The sequence below is a fragment of the Salvelinus namaycush genome, unplaced genomic scaffold (assembly GCF_016432855.1).
Source record: "Salvelinus namaycush isolate Seneca unplaced genomic scaffold, SaNama_1.0 Scaffold408, whole genome shotgun sequence".
NCBI lineage: Eukaryota > Metazoa > Chordata > Actinopteri > Salmoniformes > Salmonidae > Salvelinus > Salvelinus namaycush.
In genome coordinates, this window is record NW_024061096.1 from 102,836 (window position 1) to 122,500 (window position 19,665).

The 19,665-nt window shown below is 42.4% G+C and overlaps 1 protein-coding gene across 1 annotated transcript in view; it reads left to right on the forward strand.

Annotated features, from left to right (window-relative positions):
* Positions 1-5,053: 5,053 nt before the first annotated feature.
* The window catches only part of LOC120041131 (cAMP and cAMP-inhibited cGMP 3',5'-cyclic phosphodiesterase 10A-like), an 83,324-nt gene continuing 68,712 nt past the window's right edge, over positions 5,054-19,665 (forward strand). Inside the window, exon 1 of the mRNA XM_038986080.1 lies at positions 5,054-5,406. Within this exon, the coding sequence (XP_038842008.1) occupies positions 5,343-5,406 (64 nt within the window). The 5' untranslated portion in view covers positions 5,054-5,342. The remainder of the gene's footprint in view (positions 5,407-19,665) is intronic.

The window sequence follows — 19,665 nt, forward strand, 5'->3', positions numbered from 1 at the left end:
TTGACAACACCTACTGATTGGCAGAATATTGTAACAGCGTCAGCCTATCAGAAGATTGCAGGCGTGGCTTATTCGAGGTGTGGCTTTCAGCTAGCTCTTTTTGGTCTCCTATAAGAGGGAATGTCATCCCAGTTAATCTGGTCTGTTCAATAACACTAAGATTGTACACTAGAAGGAACTGAGTGTAGAAGGAAGTGGTGTCGATGAGGAAGGTTGGCGTTGAGTGGACAAAGAGGGATATCTGCTCCAGTAGTTCAGAGAGCCTGACAGAAGTGGGGATGAAGTACCTGTGGTGAGGATCGCTGGCTTTGAGCCTCATCCCAATGAGAAGGATGGTTCTGGCCCAGTGGGACTGAGATGGTGGAGCAAATGGATCCGTTTATTCTGGCTGATCCATACGTGGTGTTAGGTTGGGTGAAAAATAGGTTGGGGACTGTTGAGTCGGTGAATGTAACACAAAGTGGACACGCTATGATTCACACTCCAGTACAGTAGGTAGACTGTGACCGGCCTCACACTCCAGTACAGTAGGTAGACCGTGACCGGCCTCACACTCCAGTACAGTAGGTAGACCGTGACCGGCCTCACACTCCAGTACAGTAGGTAGACTGTGACCGGCCTCAAACTCCAGTACAGTAGGTAGACTGTGACTGGCCTCACACTCCAGTACAGTAGGTAGACCGTGACCGGCCTCACACTCCAGTACAGTAGGTAGACCGTGACCGGCCTCACACTCCAGTACAGTAGGTAGACTGTGAATGGCCTCACACTCCAGTACAGTAGGTAGACTGTGACTGGCCTCACACTCCAGTACAGTAGGTAGACTGTGAATGGCCTCACACTCCAGTACAGTAGGTATACTGTGACTGGCCTCACACTCCAGTACAGTAGGTAGACTGTGAATGGCCTCACACTCCAGTACAGTAGGTAGACTGTGAATGGCCTCACACTCCAGTACAGTAGGTATACTGTGAATGGCCTCTCACTCCAGTACAGTAGGTAGACCGTGACCGGCCTCACACTCCAGTACAGTAGGTGGCAGAGTATGCACCTAAAAGTTGGATGCAATCTGCTAACCCAATCTCAAAGAAGAAGATGCAAGTCCACTGTCAGTGATGCAGCCTTGTTACAGGCATGTGATACCAAAGAACAATACAATATTTAATTTATTGCTAGTCACCGTGTAATTGTAATACTTTCCTACCAGACCATCAGGTCAGTGAGTGTAATGGATTGGCTACAGTAAATTACTGTGAATTTCACAATAACCCACTTGTAAGTAGTTGACAGTAAACATCAACTTTCTGTGAACCAGTTGCCATTAAGATACTGGAAAATGCACAGTAACCTCTCGTGATGTTATGTTTGATACCGGAGCTCCAAGGCATGTGTCGAAATCGCTAAGTACTTCAAAGCAGTGTGCCGATGCCTGTATCACTTTATAAGAAGCACGTGATCAATGACGTCTGGATCTTTGTTTTCGTCTAACAAACACCTGATTGTTTTGGTAGGAGAAAAAGACTACGCTGGCACACACTACAGGGTGTGGGATGTCATCTATAATAATTTGGCTGCTCAAAATTCTCAATGCTTGGCTGGAAAACCTCAATGCTTCAGAAAGCTTAGTTTCCCCATCACTAGTAACCGCTTAACAGTGATGCGCTTGATTGTCAGACGTTTGTATAAAAAATGACATAACTGACAATGCCAACAGAGGTGCTCAACTGTCATCAACATGATAAAACCACTTAAACTGGTACAACACTTCCACTGATGGTTGGCACAAATACAACACATTTTAGACCATGCCCCCAAATATGATAAAAAGGCCCTACCAGCACATTGCCTCCACCTACATTTCAAAGTCCAGTAATGATTTTACGTAATGCTGTGTTCGTAACCAAGTGGGAAGTGAGAATTTACCACATACGATTGGGAAAAATCCACTTGAACGGCCCTACAACTGGTAATTACTAGCGGGAAACACATCTATCATCTCTGACTTTTCCAACATGCTGACCTCTGACATCACCTATTAAGGAAATTACCTGGATAACAGCATTTGACAGTTAAATGTAACAACAAAACATTATTTATAAAAAGCAATCTATTAATATGGTTTTCGAACTCTATAAAATGTTTGCTTTTAGTTTATGGTTGACGCAGCTTATTGGCCATTAGCCAATTGGTGTTTCCTACCGATTTCAAAGCACGTGTATGCATCCAACTGGTATTTATGACTTCACAACTGGTAAATTCCCACCTCCCACATGGTTACAAACAGAGCTTTATGGCTGTGGGTACGCAGACCCACAAGCCATTGCGGCCCCTCATGATGAGTTCCGTTTTTTTGTGGCCCCAATACCCATCAAGTTGCCCATACCAATATTAGATTATACTCACATGTACCCAAAAAGGTACCGGCCAGTACCATGTGAGTACCTATGTGGGCCTCTGAAGGTACCTTATGTGTACCTTTGACCTTATTGTGAAAATGTCCATTGGCTGCACGGAGCTGCATTACGAGAGATCCCATGCAGCCTTGTTTACAAGTTGGAACACTGGAATGTAAGATGTAATCTACACCTCAATTAGGCTGATAGAAATCCTCATTATTTTTTTTTATTGATATTCAATTTGAGTGTCATTATTTCAATATAACCTACACGTTCTCGTTCTGAACGTCTAAGGTGAATAGGACTGGTGTGGCATCGTGACAGTAACTACACGAGCAGCCGCTCCCTGATTTGACAGCTCTAACCCAGTTACACCCCTGACAACACCAAAACACCAGCTATGTGTCGGCTATAGCGTGTTTACGCTTGATCTGATTCTGATTGAATCTAGGCCTTAAAGTCTAGAGTCCCTGAGCACTACTACTTTTTAGTTGGTGTCAGATAATCACACACTTATTGACTTGATTCTGGGCAACTTTTAGCAAAGTACAGAAATGTATTCTTGCCAATACATTTGTGGCCATAAGCACATCTAAATTATACTATAGGTTTAAATGCAAGTGAGGCATGCCAAGTTAATTTGCATGAGGGGTCAAAAAATACCCAAGTTCATTGCGATTGACAGTAAATATATAACAAAACACTAATACAGTATCCTTTTACTAGAGAAATGTACCGTAAAATGACTGCAAAATGTACTACTAAATGAATAGCAATGGCTAACAGTGTAGTTTCATGTTATCACATGTTGAACAACATGATTTCGTGAAACCACGTGAAAATGTGTTTTTGTAACACTTCACGTGACAGTTCACATGTGAAAACGTGTTTGTTTTAAAAAAAAACGTCACATTTGATCACGTTTTCAAATGTGAAATTCCATTCCATCTCATATTGATCAAGTGAACAGCAAACCTGCTTTTAAAACAAACAGATCAAGCAACACCTCACGGCACAACGACTCTCCCCTGTTTGACCCAGATAGTTTGTGTGTATATATTGATATATAGGCTGTGTGTGCCTTTTGTAATTCTTAAAACATTGATGTAGTACTGCCCTTGAGCCGTTCTTGTCTATTAATGTTCTGTATTATGTCATTCTGAATTATGTTTCATGTTTAGTGTGGACCCCAGGAAGAGTAGCTGCTGCTTTTGCAACAGCTAATGGGGATCCTATTAAAATACCAAATGTGTTATCACTGTTCAGCTAAAAATATGACCCCACCGGGGATTTGAACTCAGAACCTCTTGAGGTACACTAATCTTTCTGCTGCGCCACAAGGTCTGTAGTGTACCCCAAAACATTCATTACCTACAATGCATCTCTGCACTTAGCAAAAGAGTGCCATCTGCACTACTATTTTAGTTACCAGTTAATCTGACTATTCTCTCATGATTGATTTAACTTACTTATTTCAGCAATTTTAGGGTTTTCTGTATAGTTGTCTAATGTTGGTGGGGCATATTGTTGTGTTTTAAAGGTGCACTATGCAGAAATCGCTCAGCCATTTCCTTGTTGCAAAAATTATAATCATTTGCCTAATTTAAGTTTATGTGTGACAAAAGAAGCAAGCATAGTGAAGAGAATCATAGTACCATCTAAACCGCTGTTAAATATATTTTCCATAACCAAATTATTTTTTATTTTCAGCTGTTTGAAGCTGGTGTACAAAACCGAAAGTAAAAGATGCAAAAATGAAACCGGAAGCATAGAAACAGAGCACATAGAACAGATCTACCGCTTCTTAGACTTGCTTTCAATTAGAATGACAGATCTATAATTTCCATGTGAATTTGGTCAGGTTGCCCAAAAAGTCACATATTGCAGCTTTAATGGTACTCCTGGATCATTATAATAATATAATTGTTTTTTCTTGAGTGTATTTTTTTAACAAAGCTGAGATTTACGTTGATGTCCACAGTGTAGGAATACAGAAATCAGTTACCGACAACAGACATTGTGGCGGAGCAGGAAGATTGGAATGCTGTGAACCAACAGGTTATTAGTTCAAATCCCAGGTAATGAATGACATGTTGAATAATAATAATGGTATATACAATGTGTGCCAAATATATGAGTTGAAAACACTGCATGTTTAAAGCATAGTGTGTTTATCATAAAGACTCATTTTTGTTTGCAGGCATCGCCTGTGAAATCTCGTGAAAATTAAAATTGGGTTTACTTTCAGAATTGACTGGAACTTAAATAGCATTGACGTCAACATTGGTTAGCATACCTGGGACGCAACCACACCTGGGATTTGAACTCACAACCTCTTAGATGACAGCAACCTGATTTCACATGTGCAAAACATGTGGAAATGTCACATGTGAAATCATGTGATTTTCCACATGTGAAATCATGTGGTTTTTCCACAAGGGTGGGGAGACAGGAGTACTCAGCATTCATCTCCAGCGCCGCCAATACTCTACACTTTTCAGTTTATTCCCTCTACTAGGCTACGGTATAGTTACTGCATTTTGCCTTTGTAGGGCAGAGTACAGTCCTATTTGTCCCTCCTACCAGTCCGTGCCTCCCTCCGTTCCGTCGCCGTCTCCCTCCTCTCTTTCTCTTCCTCATGCACATTCACGGTTTAACTGCTGCCACGGAGAGTAGAGGAGGCGGTCCAACCGACGTTTAGCTAAACCCTGTACCGTCGCTGCTCTCGCCTCTACCGTGTACCGTAGGCTACCGTGCTCATCACGGATCACGCACTGCTCACGACCTCTGCACCCCCCCAGCTCGGTTGGCTCGGGGTATTGTAGGACCTATAATCTCCAGGCAATCTGGATCAACCTTTCCAGTTCCGGTAACGAACAGCGGCAGTTTGAGCAAAGAAGCACAGCACCCTAGTTTCTCTCGGTAGCTTGTCTCTCACAGGCAGACATGGAAGATGGTCCGTCTTCGACAAGCTGTTTTCGAAGGATAACGGACTGTTTTCTGGGCTCAAGTAAGTACTTTTTCTTTGCAACAGTCAAACTGTTGAATGCCATCTTTATCAATGGGATCAGGTCTATCAATTCTGAATGGAGACAAGTAAATGTGTTGATATTCCGCACATTTACGCATGTTTTATTATGAACGATTTGAACGCGGGATTTTGTGGCTCTAGTTTTTGGACTTTGCCGTGATCACAATTAGGCTACACATTCGATTATTCGATTATTAATATATATATATATATATATATATATTATTTATTGAACCTTTATTTTCACAGGGAGTCATGTTGATCGACCTATATCTTTTACAGATGAACCCTGCAATTACAAAATATATACACATCAATACACTACGAGAAGCAAAACAGAGATTTAAAAAAGCAAACAATAAATAGCCTACACAATTAATACACATTTCTTATTATGATCACTTGTAGTTATAACAACTTGAGAATAGCCTATCCAACTTTCCGAATGACAACAGATATATAGCTGATCAGTGATAACATCCAAAACATGGGTGTTATCAGGGAACAGTAGAACACCCCCCCCCCCCCCCAACATGTAGCTAGCCTAGTGAACGATGAGGAGTAGACACAGTCCTTTACTTTACGAAGAGAGTACCGGAATGAAATCACGGGTCTATTGTTGTGGTAAAATTGGTGTACGGAGCTGCTGGCGCGAAAGAAGCAGCACCACTGTTGACCCGTTTCTCCAGAACCTAAAGTCCAGACTCTGTCTATGCATTGCTCGTTCATTCCTTGCAAGACTGCGCGGCTATGGCTCGTAGATAGATAGATTGTTATGTTTAACTTACATACAAAGTTAAACGTAAAAGCGAAATAACTTATATAGTGCCTGTCTGTAAAGTAGACCTATCAATATTTCCCTTGACTAGCCCTACACGGCAGCCACCTATTTAGGCGCGTTTTTCTCTGACGCACATCACACCTACAGTAGGACTACAGTTACACTTAATTGTTCTTAAACTGCTTGTTTGGACCCTGGATGCTGATTGTACAAGCAGTCTTCCAACCCGTGCTATATTGGCCATCACATGCACACACTATGCCTGCTAACAGTTCAATCAGAAAATGATCACTGTGCCTCCATCAGAATATCATGTTTATGTTGCTGTCCGAATCATCGCTTGTATTTATTTAAACTCGAATATTATTTTCCAGCCTAGCATTTAGTTTGGTGCAGCGGGGGTTAATATAAGGTTGTCTGTCTGTCCAACCTCGGAAAACAATGTTTTACTTTAGAAGTTGATCTCTGTACAATACATTGAGAGTGAACGGTGCCCAGACGAGAAGAGACAACTTTTTTTTCTGAGCCAGGCGAAATCACGCATCAACTGATCAAGGTCATTATTATGGACATATCCAAGTAAATTCCAAAATTAAATAAAAAAATCTCAAACAAACGAAAATGCAGCTAGTGTACTGTCGTTACAGGTTCAATGTTTGACGTGAGTGAGTTAGCTGAAGTTGGCTAGCTAGCTAGGAAGTGACAATAACGTTGTCCAGCCTGCATAGCAACCATTTCGTTTAGAACGTACGACCAATCCTTTTGCATTGCAACTATGCCAAATGAACTCTGCTATATTGCGTCTGGCTGAAAAGGCCATTGAAAGTGGGTTTTTAACTACTTTGAAGATATTAAACAAACAGACATTGTCAAAAATAGCAATTTTATTCTTCATAACCAACTTTATAAGAGGTTTTAAAAATAGGTTATAATAGACTCTAAATCCGATGATGTACTGCTATGCATTGTTGGCAGAATAGATGGATGCAGTTCAATGAGTAATTCACATAATTCACTAATAGTAGGGTTGATCCGAGCGATCCGACCTCACAACTGGCTAAAGTTGTCTAGCTTGCTACTGTAGCTACTTCCAGACATAAATGAGAGAACACCTCACTCTGACCATTTTTCTCACCCTAGCAGAGCTGGTAAGGCTGTTTTCATGTTACCCAGAGCGTTGGTGACTGTAATAGGCTGACCACGCGAGCTGCGAGCGTTGCAAAATACATTTAGAAATCTATGTTATTCAATTATTGCACCCACACTGCTCGCGCATGTCAATGAGCGTCTGTGTTGCCAAGGGCTAAAATAGAACTCCTTTCTATTTCTGACGCAGATCGCGCTGCAAGTCCTGCCTCTCCCATCTCCTCATTGGTTAATAGAAGCAGGTACCCATGTGCCATCTCCTCATTGGTTATACCCATGTGGGTGATTGAAAGACGAACTGTGTTGCCGGTCGGTGTAGTAATACTATGAAAGTTTAGATGCCAATCACCATATAAGTTCAAAGATGAAAAAGCCTGGAAGAAGGAAATATGACTAGAAACGATTCGGAGTGGGTGAATGACCGACTTTTCCCCCTCATGTATTTTTTGTTGGCTACAACAAGAGATGCTGCAGGTGTCATTTCGTTAGCTAGCAAGGAATGTGAATCGCTTCGCTAGTTAGCTATTCTGAACTTGAACTACTGTTATCCACAGTTAGCATATCTCTTAGATCAAATGGACGGGCTGTCAGGCAAGTTCCAATTCAGTTTTCAAACCGTGGGTTGGGACAAGCATGCAAGCAAGCTGCAGAAGAGCGAGCGGGCTACTATTCTCTATTGTTTATCAGTGCAATTTTTAAGACCAACGAGCTGAAAAGTTTGAGAGGGCATATCTATCTAGATTTGAGCTCATATCTCTTTGGCAAGCATTAGTTGTTGGTCTTGTTGATGTGCGTAGGCAACCGAGGGAGAGAGAGCCTACCTTTTCAAGGTTATTTGATCAGTAGGATTGTGAAGTTCCCAAATGTAAGAGGACTCCCGTGGTGTTTACATATTTCCAGAAATCCTTTCCAGGTGTATATTTGTGGCTTTTGGTGAATGTGTTCTAATGATCTAAAGTCACGCTGTTGCTACTTCCTGTAAACACACAGTCCAGTTGAAAGTGTATGACGGCAGGCACATTTGGCAAATGTCTAATTTGCATATAGGTCTACTGTAGCTCTGATTGAATATGGCGCACCGGTCTGCGTAGACTCTGTCCTGGACAGGACAGATGTTTTTATTAGGTTTTATTTACTGCAGTGTCTATTAATTACCCAAAATGCACCGCTGCTTTCCCACTCTATATTGCTATACAATTACCCAAAATGCACCGCTGCTTTCCCACTCTATATTGCTATACAATTACCCAAAATGCACCACTGCTTTCCCACTCTATATTGCTATACAATTACCCAAAATGCACCGCTGCTTTCCCACTCTATATTGCTATACAATTACCCAAAATGCACCGCTGCTTTCCCACTCTATATTGCTATACAATTACCCAAAACGCACCGCTGCTTTCCCACTCTATATTGCTATACAATTACCCAAAATGCACCGCTGCTTTCCCACTCTATATTGCTATACAATTACCCAAAATGCACCGCTGCTTTCCCACTCTATATTGCTATACAATTACCCAAAATGCACCGCTGCTTTCCCACTCTATATTGCTATACAATTACCCAAAATGCACCGCTGCTTTCCCACTCTATATTGCTATACAATTACCCAAAATGCACCGCTGCTTTCCCACTCTATATTGCTATACAATTACCCAAAATGCACCGCTGCTTTCCCACTCTATATTGCTATACAATTACCCAAAATGCACCGCTGCTTTCCCACTCTATATTGCTATACAATTACCCAAAATGCACCGCTGCTTTCCCACTCTATATTGCTATACAATTACCCAAAATGCACCGCTGCTTTCCCACTCTATATTGCTATACAATTACCCAAAACGCACCGCTGCTTTCCCACTCTATATTGCTATACAATTACCCAAAATGCACCGCTGCTTTCCCACTCTATATTGCTATACAATTACCCAAAATGCACCGCTGCTTTCCCACTCTATATTGCTATACAATTACCCAAAATGCACCGCTGCTTTCCCACTCTATATTGCTATACAACTACCCAAAATGCACCGCTGCTTTCCCACTCTATATTGCTATACAATTACCCAAAATGCACCGCTGCTTTCCCACTCTATATTGCTATACAATTACCCAAAACGCACCGCTGCTTTCCCACTCTATATTGCTATACAATTACCCAAAATGCACCGCTGCTTTCCCACTCTATATTGCTATACAATTACCCAAAATGCACCGCTGCTTTCCCACTCTATATTGCTATACAATTACCCAAAATGCACCGCTGCTTTCCCACTCTATATTGCTATACAATTACCCAAAACGCACCGCTGCTTTCCCACTCTATATTGCTATACAATTACCCAAAATGCACCGCTGCTTTCCCACTCTATATTGCTATACAATTACCCAAAATGCACCGCTGCTTTCCCACTCTATATTGCTATACAATTACCCAAAATGCACCGCTGCTTTCCCACTCTATATTGCTATACAACTACCCAAAATGCACCGCTGCTTTCCCACTCTATATTGCTATACAATTACCCAAAATGCACCGCTGCTTTCCCACTCTATATTGCTATACAATTACCCAAAACGCACCGCTGCTTTCCCACTCTATATTGCTATACAATTACCCAAAATGCACCGCTGCTTTCCCACTCTATATTGCTATACAATTACCCAAAATGCACCGCTGCTTTCCCACTCTATATTGCTATACAATTACCCAAAATGCACCGCTGCTTTCCCACTCTATATTGCTATACAATTACCCAAAATGCACCGCTGCTTTCCCACTCTATATTGCTATACAATTACCCAAAATGCACCGCTGCTTTCCCACTCTATATTGCTATACAATTACCCAAAATGCACCGCTGCTTTCCCACTCTATATTGCTATACAATTACCCAAAATGCATCGCTGCTTTCCCACTCTATATTGCTATACAATTACCCAAAATGCACCGCTGCTTTCCCACTCTATATTGCTATACAACTTTCCAAAATTCCTTACTATATGTAATTTCCAAATATTCTATGAATTTATGAAAACATGAAAATGACCATATCTAAGTGCTCGCTTGTCAGAAAATGTAAAAAAAATTATATAAAAAAGGGTGCCATATTCTTCCTGGGAATATATTATATATATATAATATATTAGAACAGATTTTAATAAGATTTCATGTGGCTAAAATACTGTCAGTTCCACATTAAAGTCACCATAGTCTAGTAGTCTATTCAGTGGCGTCGTGTCATTATTAAAGTCACCAGAGTCTAGTAGTCTATTCAGTGGCATCATGTCAGCATTAAAGTCACCAGAGTCTAGTAGTCTATTCAGTGGCATCATGTCAGCATTAAAGTCACCAGAGTCTAGTAGTCTATTCAGTGGCATCATGTCAGCATTAAAGTCACCAGAGTCTAGTAGTCTATTCAGTGGCATCGTGTCAGTATTAAAGTCACCATAGTCTATTAGTCTATTCAGTGGCATCGTGTCATTATTAAAGTCACCAGAGTCTAGTAGTCTATTCAGTGGCATCATGTCAGCATTAAAGTCACCAGAGTCTAGTAGTCTATTCAGTGGCATCATGTCAGCATTAAAGTCACCAGAGTCTAGTAGTCTATTCAGTGGCATCATGTCAGCATTAAAGTCACCAGAGTCTAGTAGTCTATTCAGTGGCATCATGTCAGTATTAAAGTCACCAGAGTCTAGTAGTCTATTCAGTGGCATCATGTCAGTATTAAAGTCACCAGAGTCTAGTAGTCTATTCAGTGGCATCATGTCAGTATTAAAGTCACCAGAGTCTAGTAGTCTATTCAGTGGCATCATGTCAGTATTAAAGTCACCATAGTCTAGTAGTCTATTCAGTGGCATCATGTCAGCATTAAAGTCACCAGAGTCTAGTAGTCTATTCAGTGGCATCATGTCAGTATTAAAGTCACCATAGTCTAGTAGTCTATTCAGTGGCATCATGTCAGTATTAAAGTCACCAGAGTCTAGTAGTCTATTCAGTGGCATCATGTCAGTATTAAAGTCACCAGAGTCTAGTAGTCTATTCAGTGGCATCATGTCAGTATTAAAGTCACCAGAGTCTAGTAGTCTATTCAGTGGCATCATGTCAGTATTAAAGTCACCAGAGTCTAGTAGTCTATTTAGTGGCATCATGTCAGTATTAAAGTCACCATAGTCTAGTAGTCTATTCAGTGGCATCATGTCAGTATTAAAGTCACCATAGTCTAGTAGTCTATTCAGTGGCATCATGTCAGCATTAAAGTCACCAGAGTCTAGTAGTCTATTCAGTGGCATCATGTCAGTATTACAGTCACCATAGTCTAGTAGTCTATTCAGTGGCATCATGTCAGTATTAAAGTCACCAGAGTCTAGTAGTCTATTCAGTGGCATCATGTCAGTATTAAAGTCACCATAGTCTAGTAGTCTATTCAGTGGCATCATGTCAGTATTAAAGTCACCAGAGTCTAGTAGTCTATTCAGTGGCATCATGTCAGTATTAAAGTCACCAGAGTCTAGTAATCTATTCAGTGGCATCATGTCAGTATTAAAGTCACCATAGTCTAGTAGTCTATTCAGTGGCATCATGTCAGTATTAAAGTCACCATAGTCTAGTAGTCTATTCAGTGGCATCATGTCAGCATTAAAGTCACCAGAGTCTAGTAGTCTATTCAGTGGCATCATGTCAGTATTAAAGTCACCAGAGTCTAGTAGTCTATTCAGTGGCATCATGTCAGTATTAAAGTCACCAGAGTCTAGTAGTCTATTCAGTGGCATCATGTCAGTATTAAAGTCACCAGAGTCTAGTAGTCTATTCAGTGGCATCATGTCAGTATTAAAGTCACCAGAGTCTAGTAATCTATTCAGTGGCATCATGTCAGTATTAAAGTCACCATAGTCTAGTAGTCTATTCAGTGGCATCATGTCAGCATTAAAGTCACCATAGTCTAGTAGTCTATTCAGTGGCATCATGTCAGTATTAAAGTCACCAGAGTCTAGTAGTCTATTCAGTGGCATCATGTCAGTATTAAAGTCACCAGAGTCTAGTAGTCTATTCAGTGGCATCGTGTCAGTATTAAAGTCACCAGAGTCTAGTAGTCTATTCAGTGGCATCGTGTCATTATTAAAGTCACCAGAGTCTAGTTGTCTATTCAGTGGCATCGTGTCATTATTAAAGTCACCAGAGTCTAGTAGTCTATTCAGTGGCATCGTGTCAGTATTAAAGTCACCAGAGTCTAGTAGTCTATTCAGTGGCATCATGTCAGTATTAAAGTCACCAGAGTCTAGTAATCTATTCAGTGGCATCATGTCAGCATTAAAGTCACCATAGTCTAGTAGTCTATTCAGTGGCATCATGTCAGTATTAAAGTCACCAGAGTCTAGTAGTCTATTCAGTGGCATCATGTCAGTATTAAAGTCACCAGAGTCTAGTAGTCTATTCAGTGGCATCATGTCAGTATTAAAGTCACCAGAGTCTAGTAGTCTATTCAGTGGCATCATGTCAGTATTAAAGTCACCATAGTCTAGTAGTCTATTCAGTGGCATCATGTCAGTATTAAAGTCACCAGAGTCTAGTAGTCTATTCAGTGGCATCATGTCAGTATTAAAGTCACCAGAGTCTAGTAATCTATTCAGTGGCATCATGTCAGCATTAAAGTCACCATAGTCTAGTAGTCTATTCAGTGGCATCATGTCAGTATTAAAGTCACCAGAGTCTAGTAGTCTATTCAGTGGCATCATGTCAGTATTAAAGTCACCAGAGTCTAGTAGTCTATTCAGTGGCATCATGTCAGTATTAAAGTCACCAGAGTCTAGTAGTCTATTCAGTGGCATCATGTCAGTATTAAAGTCACCATAGTCTAGTAGTCTATTCAGTGGCATCATGCCAGTATTAAAGTCACCAGAGTCTAGTAGTCTATTCAGTGGCATCATGTCAGTATTAAAGTCACCAGAGTCTAGTAGTCTATTCAGTGGCATCATGTCAGTATTAAAGTCACCAGAGTCTAGTAGTCTATTCAGTGGCATCATGTCAGTATTAAAGTCACCAGAGTCTAGTAGTCTATTCAGTGGCATCATGTCAGTATTAAAGTCACCAGAGTCTAGTAGTCTATTCAGTGGCATCATGTCAGCATTAAAGTCAGCAGAGTCTAGTAGTCTATTCAGTGGCATCATGTCAGTATTAAAGTCACCATAGTCTAGTAGTCTATTCAGTGGCATCATGTCAGTATTAAAGTCACCAGAGTCTAGTAGTCTATTCAGTGGCATCATGTCAGTATTAAAGTCACCAGAGTCTAGTAGTCTATTCAGTGGCATCATGTCAGTATTAAAGTCACCAGAGTCTAGTAGTCTATTCAGTGGCATCATGTCAGTATTAAAGTCACCATAGTCTAGTAGTCTATTCAGTGGCATCATGTCAGTATTAAAGTCACCATAGTCTAGTAGTCTATTCAGTGGCATCATGTCAGTATTAAAGTCACCAGAGTCTAGTAGTCTATTCAGTGGCATCATGTCAGCATTAAAGTCACCATAGTCTAGTAGTCTATTCAGTGGCATCATGTCAGTATTAAAGTCACCAGAGTCTAGTAGTCTATTCAGTGGCATCGTGTCAGTATTAAAGTCACCAGAGTCTAGTAGTCTATTCAGTGGCATCGTGTCAGTATTAAAGTCACCAGAGTCTAGTAGTCTATTCAGTGGCATCGTGTCATTATTAAAGTCACCAGAGTCTAGTAGTCTATTCAGTGGCATCGTGTCAGTATTAAAGTCACCAGAGTCTAGTAGTCTATTCAGTGGCATCGTGTCAGTATTAAAGTCACCAGAGTCTAGTAGTCTATTCAGTGGCATCATGTCAGTATTAAAGTCACCAGAGTCTAGTAGTCTATTCAGTGGCATCATGTCAGTATTAAAGTCACCAGAGTCTAGTAATCTATTCAGTGGCATCATGTCAGTATTAAAGTCACCATAGTCTAGTAGTCTATTCAGTGGCATCATGTCAGCATTAAAGTCACCATAGTCTAGTAGTCTATTCAGTGGCATCATGTCAGCATTAAAGTCACCAGAGTCTAGTAGTCTATTCAGTGGCATCATGTCAGTATTAAAGTCACCATAGTCTAGTAGTCTATTCAGTGGCATCATGTCAGTATTAAAGTCACCATAGTCTAGTAGTCTATTCAGTGGCATCATGTCAGTATTAAAGTCACCAGAGTCTAGTAGTCTATTCAGTGGCATCATGTCAGTATTAAAGTCACCAGAGTCTAGTAGTCTATTCAGTGGCATCATGTCAGTATTAAAGTCACCATAGTCTAGTAGTCTATTCAGTGGCATCATGTCAGTATTAAAGTCACCAGAGTCTAGTAGTCTATTCAGTGGCATCATGTCAGTATTAAAGTCACCAGAGTCTAGTAGTCTATTCAGTGGCATCATGTCATTATGTCATTGAGAAGCAGCAAAACATTTTGCCCTGCTGCTCTTTTCAAAATCAGTGACAATCAATTAATCATGTCCTAATTTAGGATAATCCTGACAGCCCTTCCTGGGCCAAGGGAGAGCGCTCAGGGATAGATTAATTGTGTCTGAGGGGAACTGACGTTCACAAAATGTCACATGCACTTTAGTCTCTCTCTCTCACTGGGGAGAAAACATACTTCCAATGCGTCGTCTGTTTCCTGTGTAATTTGCTTAGACAATGTAACTTTTTAAAACTCAAAATGAAGCGTATACACTATATATACAAAAGTATGTGGACACCCCTTCAAATTAGTGGATTCGGCTATTTCAGCCACACCTGTTGCCGACAGGTGTGTAAAATCGAGCACACAGCCATGCAATCTCCATAGACAAACATTGACAGTAGAATGACCTTACTGAAGAGCTCAGTGACTTTTAACGGGACACTATCATAGGATGCCACCTTTCCATCAAGTCAGTTAGTGAAATTTCTGCCATGTTAGAGCTGCGCCGGTCAACTGTAAGTGCTGTTATTGATGAAGTATTACTATTATTATTATTATTATTGTGAAGTGGAAACGTCTAGGAGCAACAACGGCTCAGCCGAGAAGTGGTAGGCGCGTAAAAATCGTTTGGATAGTGCCAACTGTAAAGTTAGGTGGAGGAGGAATAATGGTCTGGGGCTGTTTTTCATGGTTCGGGCTAGACCCCTTAATTCCATTGAAGGGAAATCATAAAGCCACAGCATACAATGACATTCTAGATGACTCTGTGCTTCAGCATGACAATGCCCCCGTGCACAAAGCGAGGTCCATACAGAAATGGTTTGTCGAGATCTGTGTGGAAGAATTTGACTGGCCTCCACAGAGCCCTGACCTCAACCCCATCGAACACCTTTGGGATGAATTGGACCACAGACTGTTAGCCAGGCCTAATCGCCCAACGTCAGTGCCCGACCTCACTAATGCTCTTGTGGCTGAATGCAAGTCCCCGCAGCAATGTTCCAACATCTAGTGGAAAGCCTTTCCAGAAGAGTGGAGGCTGTTATAGCAGCAAAGGGGAGACCAACTCCATATAAATGCCCAGGATTCTGGAATGAGATGTTCGTCTTTGTTTTCTGTCTAATGTCCTTTCTCAGTCATAGCCTCACACAGACATCCTGCCGTACACCAGCCTGGTCCCAGATCTGTTTGGATTGTGTAACCGAGGTTAGTTATTACACATGTAGTTGTTGTTTTAGTGTTGCAATCATATACCATCCTATCAAAATGTCACTCCTTTTAAATGATACAGTATCCCTAGTGTCTTCTCAGGAGGACCAGGAGTCTGGCAAGAGAGACGAACTGATACCTTTACTTTGATAGAATTCACATATTTTGAGTAAACTAGACATCTGTGCTCGTGTGTGTGTGTGTGTGTGTGTGTGTGTGTGCTTGTGTGTGTGTGCTCGTGTGTGTGTGTGTGTGTGTGTGTGTGTGTGTGTGTGTGTGTGTGTGTGTGTGTGTGTGTGTGTGTGTGTGTGTGTGTGTGTGTGTGTGTGTGTGTGTGTGTGTGTGTGCTCGTGTGTGTGTGCTCGTGTGTGTGTGTGTGTGTGTGTGTGTGTGTGTGTGTGTGTGTGTGTGTGTGTGTGTGTGTGTGTGTGTGGAGGTTTGTCACCATGATGGAACATCTCATCCTACATTCAGGACAACACTCCTTGGTATCAGAGAGATGCAGCTACTGACCACTCTGTCTCCCAGCTACTACAACACTGGACTGGCCTGAGGCTGCAGGGGGAAACTCACTGCTCTGGACTGTGCTGACCACTCTGTCTCCAGTTCCATGTACCCGAATGCTGCCATTGGCGAGGCTGCAAGTTCTACCAACCAAATATAATGTAGCACTCTGTTACCCTACAAAACCTTGACCCATTTTTTTGTATTTTACATGAGTCAAATGTAATGAAGTCCATTGGCCATGTTGTGAATGGCTGCTGTTCATACAAGGATTTGTACATTTTTGGAAGTGGGCTGTTCATTGGACGGCTACATGGAGCAGTCCTTTGCCGAGAAGCTGCTTAAATACAAGCTCCTCGTGGCACGCTTGGACAGCCTCGGGTGGAGGTGTAAGCTGGTGGCTCTGATATTTGGCAGTCTCGGCCACGTACACAGGCTTCCAGTGTGTGGCCTCCAGATTGCGGGCCTGACAAAAAACTAGGGCAAAGCAATTGGCTAGGTACTGCTCTGTTTCAGCTGTCACAGGCAGCCTAGCTGTTTGGAGAAAGAGGTGCTTGCTCTACCCTTGAGTGCCGTGCAGACAGGGACCTTATTTGGATCCTTTTTCTGTCAATTTGATTGGTGGATTCAAATAAACTATTTAAAATGTGTGTGTGTGTGTGTGTGTGTGTGTGTGTGTGTGTGTGTGTGTGTGTGTGTGTGTGTGTGTGTGTGTGTGTGTGTGTGTGTGTGTGTGTGTGTGTGTGTGTGTGTGTGCCCTGAGGTCTCAGAGGTCACTCCAGGTCAGCACTAATAGCATCTGACAGGCATTCTCAAACCAAAATGGCTGTGGAGGAGGAAGTGACTTAACTCAATGAAGAAGTTTGTGTTGTGGGCAGGAAGTTATCATGCTGGGCATTTCCTGGCTCCATTGAATGTCATTTAATCATGGTAGAGTAGTGACTGAGTCTATGTCCCAAATGGGACCCTATTACCTATATAGTGCACTACTTTTGACCAGGGTCCATAGGGTATCCCATTGGGCTCTGGTCAAAAGCAATGCACTATATAGGGAGTAGGGTCCCATTTAGGACAGAGACTGCATGCGTTCTCCCTCACAGAGAAGCACTTCTTTCAGTATCTAATGGTAGACTATGGATGTATTGCAGATTGGTTAATGATTGGTCTATGGATGTGCTGGGTAGACTATTTCCCGGCCCTACTCAATGTAACTTAATCAAAGTAGTGAGTTCTCCCCCAGGGAAACGAGGCGTTCAAGAGTAGTATTGTGGATTGTTCTATGATTGATTGGAATATGAATGTCCACGTTAGCTGAATTCATGCTGTTGTTTACTACTTATCCTTGGGGTCAGGGCTCATAAAATAGCTTGGTAATGGAGGAGGAGGAGGAGGAGGGGGGACGAGGGGGAGGAGGAGGGGAGGGGAGGAGGAGGAAGAGGGGGGACGAGGGGGAGGAGGTGGGGAGGGGAGGAGGAGGAAGAGGGGGGACGAGGGGGAGGAGGTGGGGAGGGGAGGAGGAGGAAGAGGGGGGACGAGGGGGAGGAGGTGGGGAGGGGAGGAGGAGGAAGAGGTGGAGGGGGGGGGGGGGGGGGTGGGGAGGAGGAAGAGGTGGGGGGGGTGGGGGGGGGGGATGGGGAGGAGGAAGAGGTGGAGGGGGGGGGGGGCTGTAACCTACAGCTAGATCAGAACCCAGCCCTAAACTATAACCTACAGGTATATCAGAACCTATCAGAACCCAGCCCTAAACTATAACCTACAGGTATATCAGAACCTATCAGAACCCAGCCCTAAACTATAACCTACAGGTATATCAGAAATATCAGAACCTATCAGAACCCAGCCCTAAACTATAACATACAGGTATATCAGGTATATCAGAACCTATCAGAACCCAGCCCTAAACTATAACCTACAGGTATATCAGAAATATCAGAACCTATCAGAACCCAGCCCTAAACTATAACCTACAGGTATATCAGGTATATCAGAACCCAGCCCTAAACTATAACCTACAGGTATATCAGAACCTATCAGAACCCAGCCCTAAACTATAACCTACAGGTATATCAGGTATATCAGAACCTATTTTTATTATCTTGACTAGACTTCCAGAACTTTTTTAAGTAGACTGAAATTCTGAAGTTCCTTGGTATTTTTTAATGACAGGATCGGACCATGGAGACAGAAATGCGTAGGGCTCATCAAACCAGGATCCACAGGATGGGGAAGCACATGGTTACTGAGGCTATAGTGTTACACACTCGACCCGACTCCGGTCCAGTCTACTATAACTTCACCTTGGTGTTGTAAAGATCAGGACCTTGACCTTTCTATGGCGGTAACCTATGACCTTTCTATGGCGGTAACCTATGACCTTTCCTTCATCTGAGTTATTCAAACCTGTCTGTCTGTCTGTCTGTCTGTCTGTCTGTCTGTCTGTCTGTCTGTCTGTCTGTCTGTCTGTCTGTCTGTCTGTCTGTCTGTCTGTCTGTCTGTCTGTCTGTCTGTCTGTCTGTCTGTCTGTGTGTGATTTTGTGTGTCTGTATGTATGTGTGTGTGTGTGTTTTTGTGTGTCTGTATGTGTGTTTGTGTTTTTTTGTGTGTGTGCGTCAGTCCGTCGGCGGGAGGGGGGTTCACACCATACTGTAGACTTATGGGGGGTTCACACCATACTGTAGACTTATGGGGGGTTCACACCATACTGTAGACTTATGGGGGGTTCACACCATACTGTAGACTTATGGGGGGTTCACGCCATACTGTAGACTTATGGGGGGTTCACACCATACTGTAGACTTATGGGGGGTTCACACCATACTGTAGACTTATGGGGGGTTCACACCATACTGTAGACTTATGGGGGAGTTCACACCATACTGTAGACTTATGGGGGGTTCACACCATACTGTAGACTTATGGGGGGGGTTCACACCATACTGTAGACTCATGGGGGGGGTTCACACCATACTGTAGACTTATGGGGGGTTCACACCATACTGTAGACTCATGGTGGGGGTTCACACCATACTGTAGACTCATGGGGGGGGTTCACACCATACTGTAGACTTATGGGGGGGGTTCACACCATACTGTAGACTTATGGGGGGGGTTCACACCATACTGTAGACTTATGGGGGGGGTTCACAC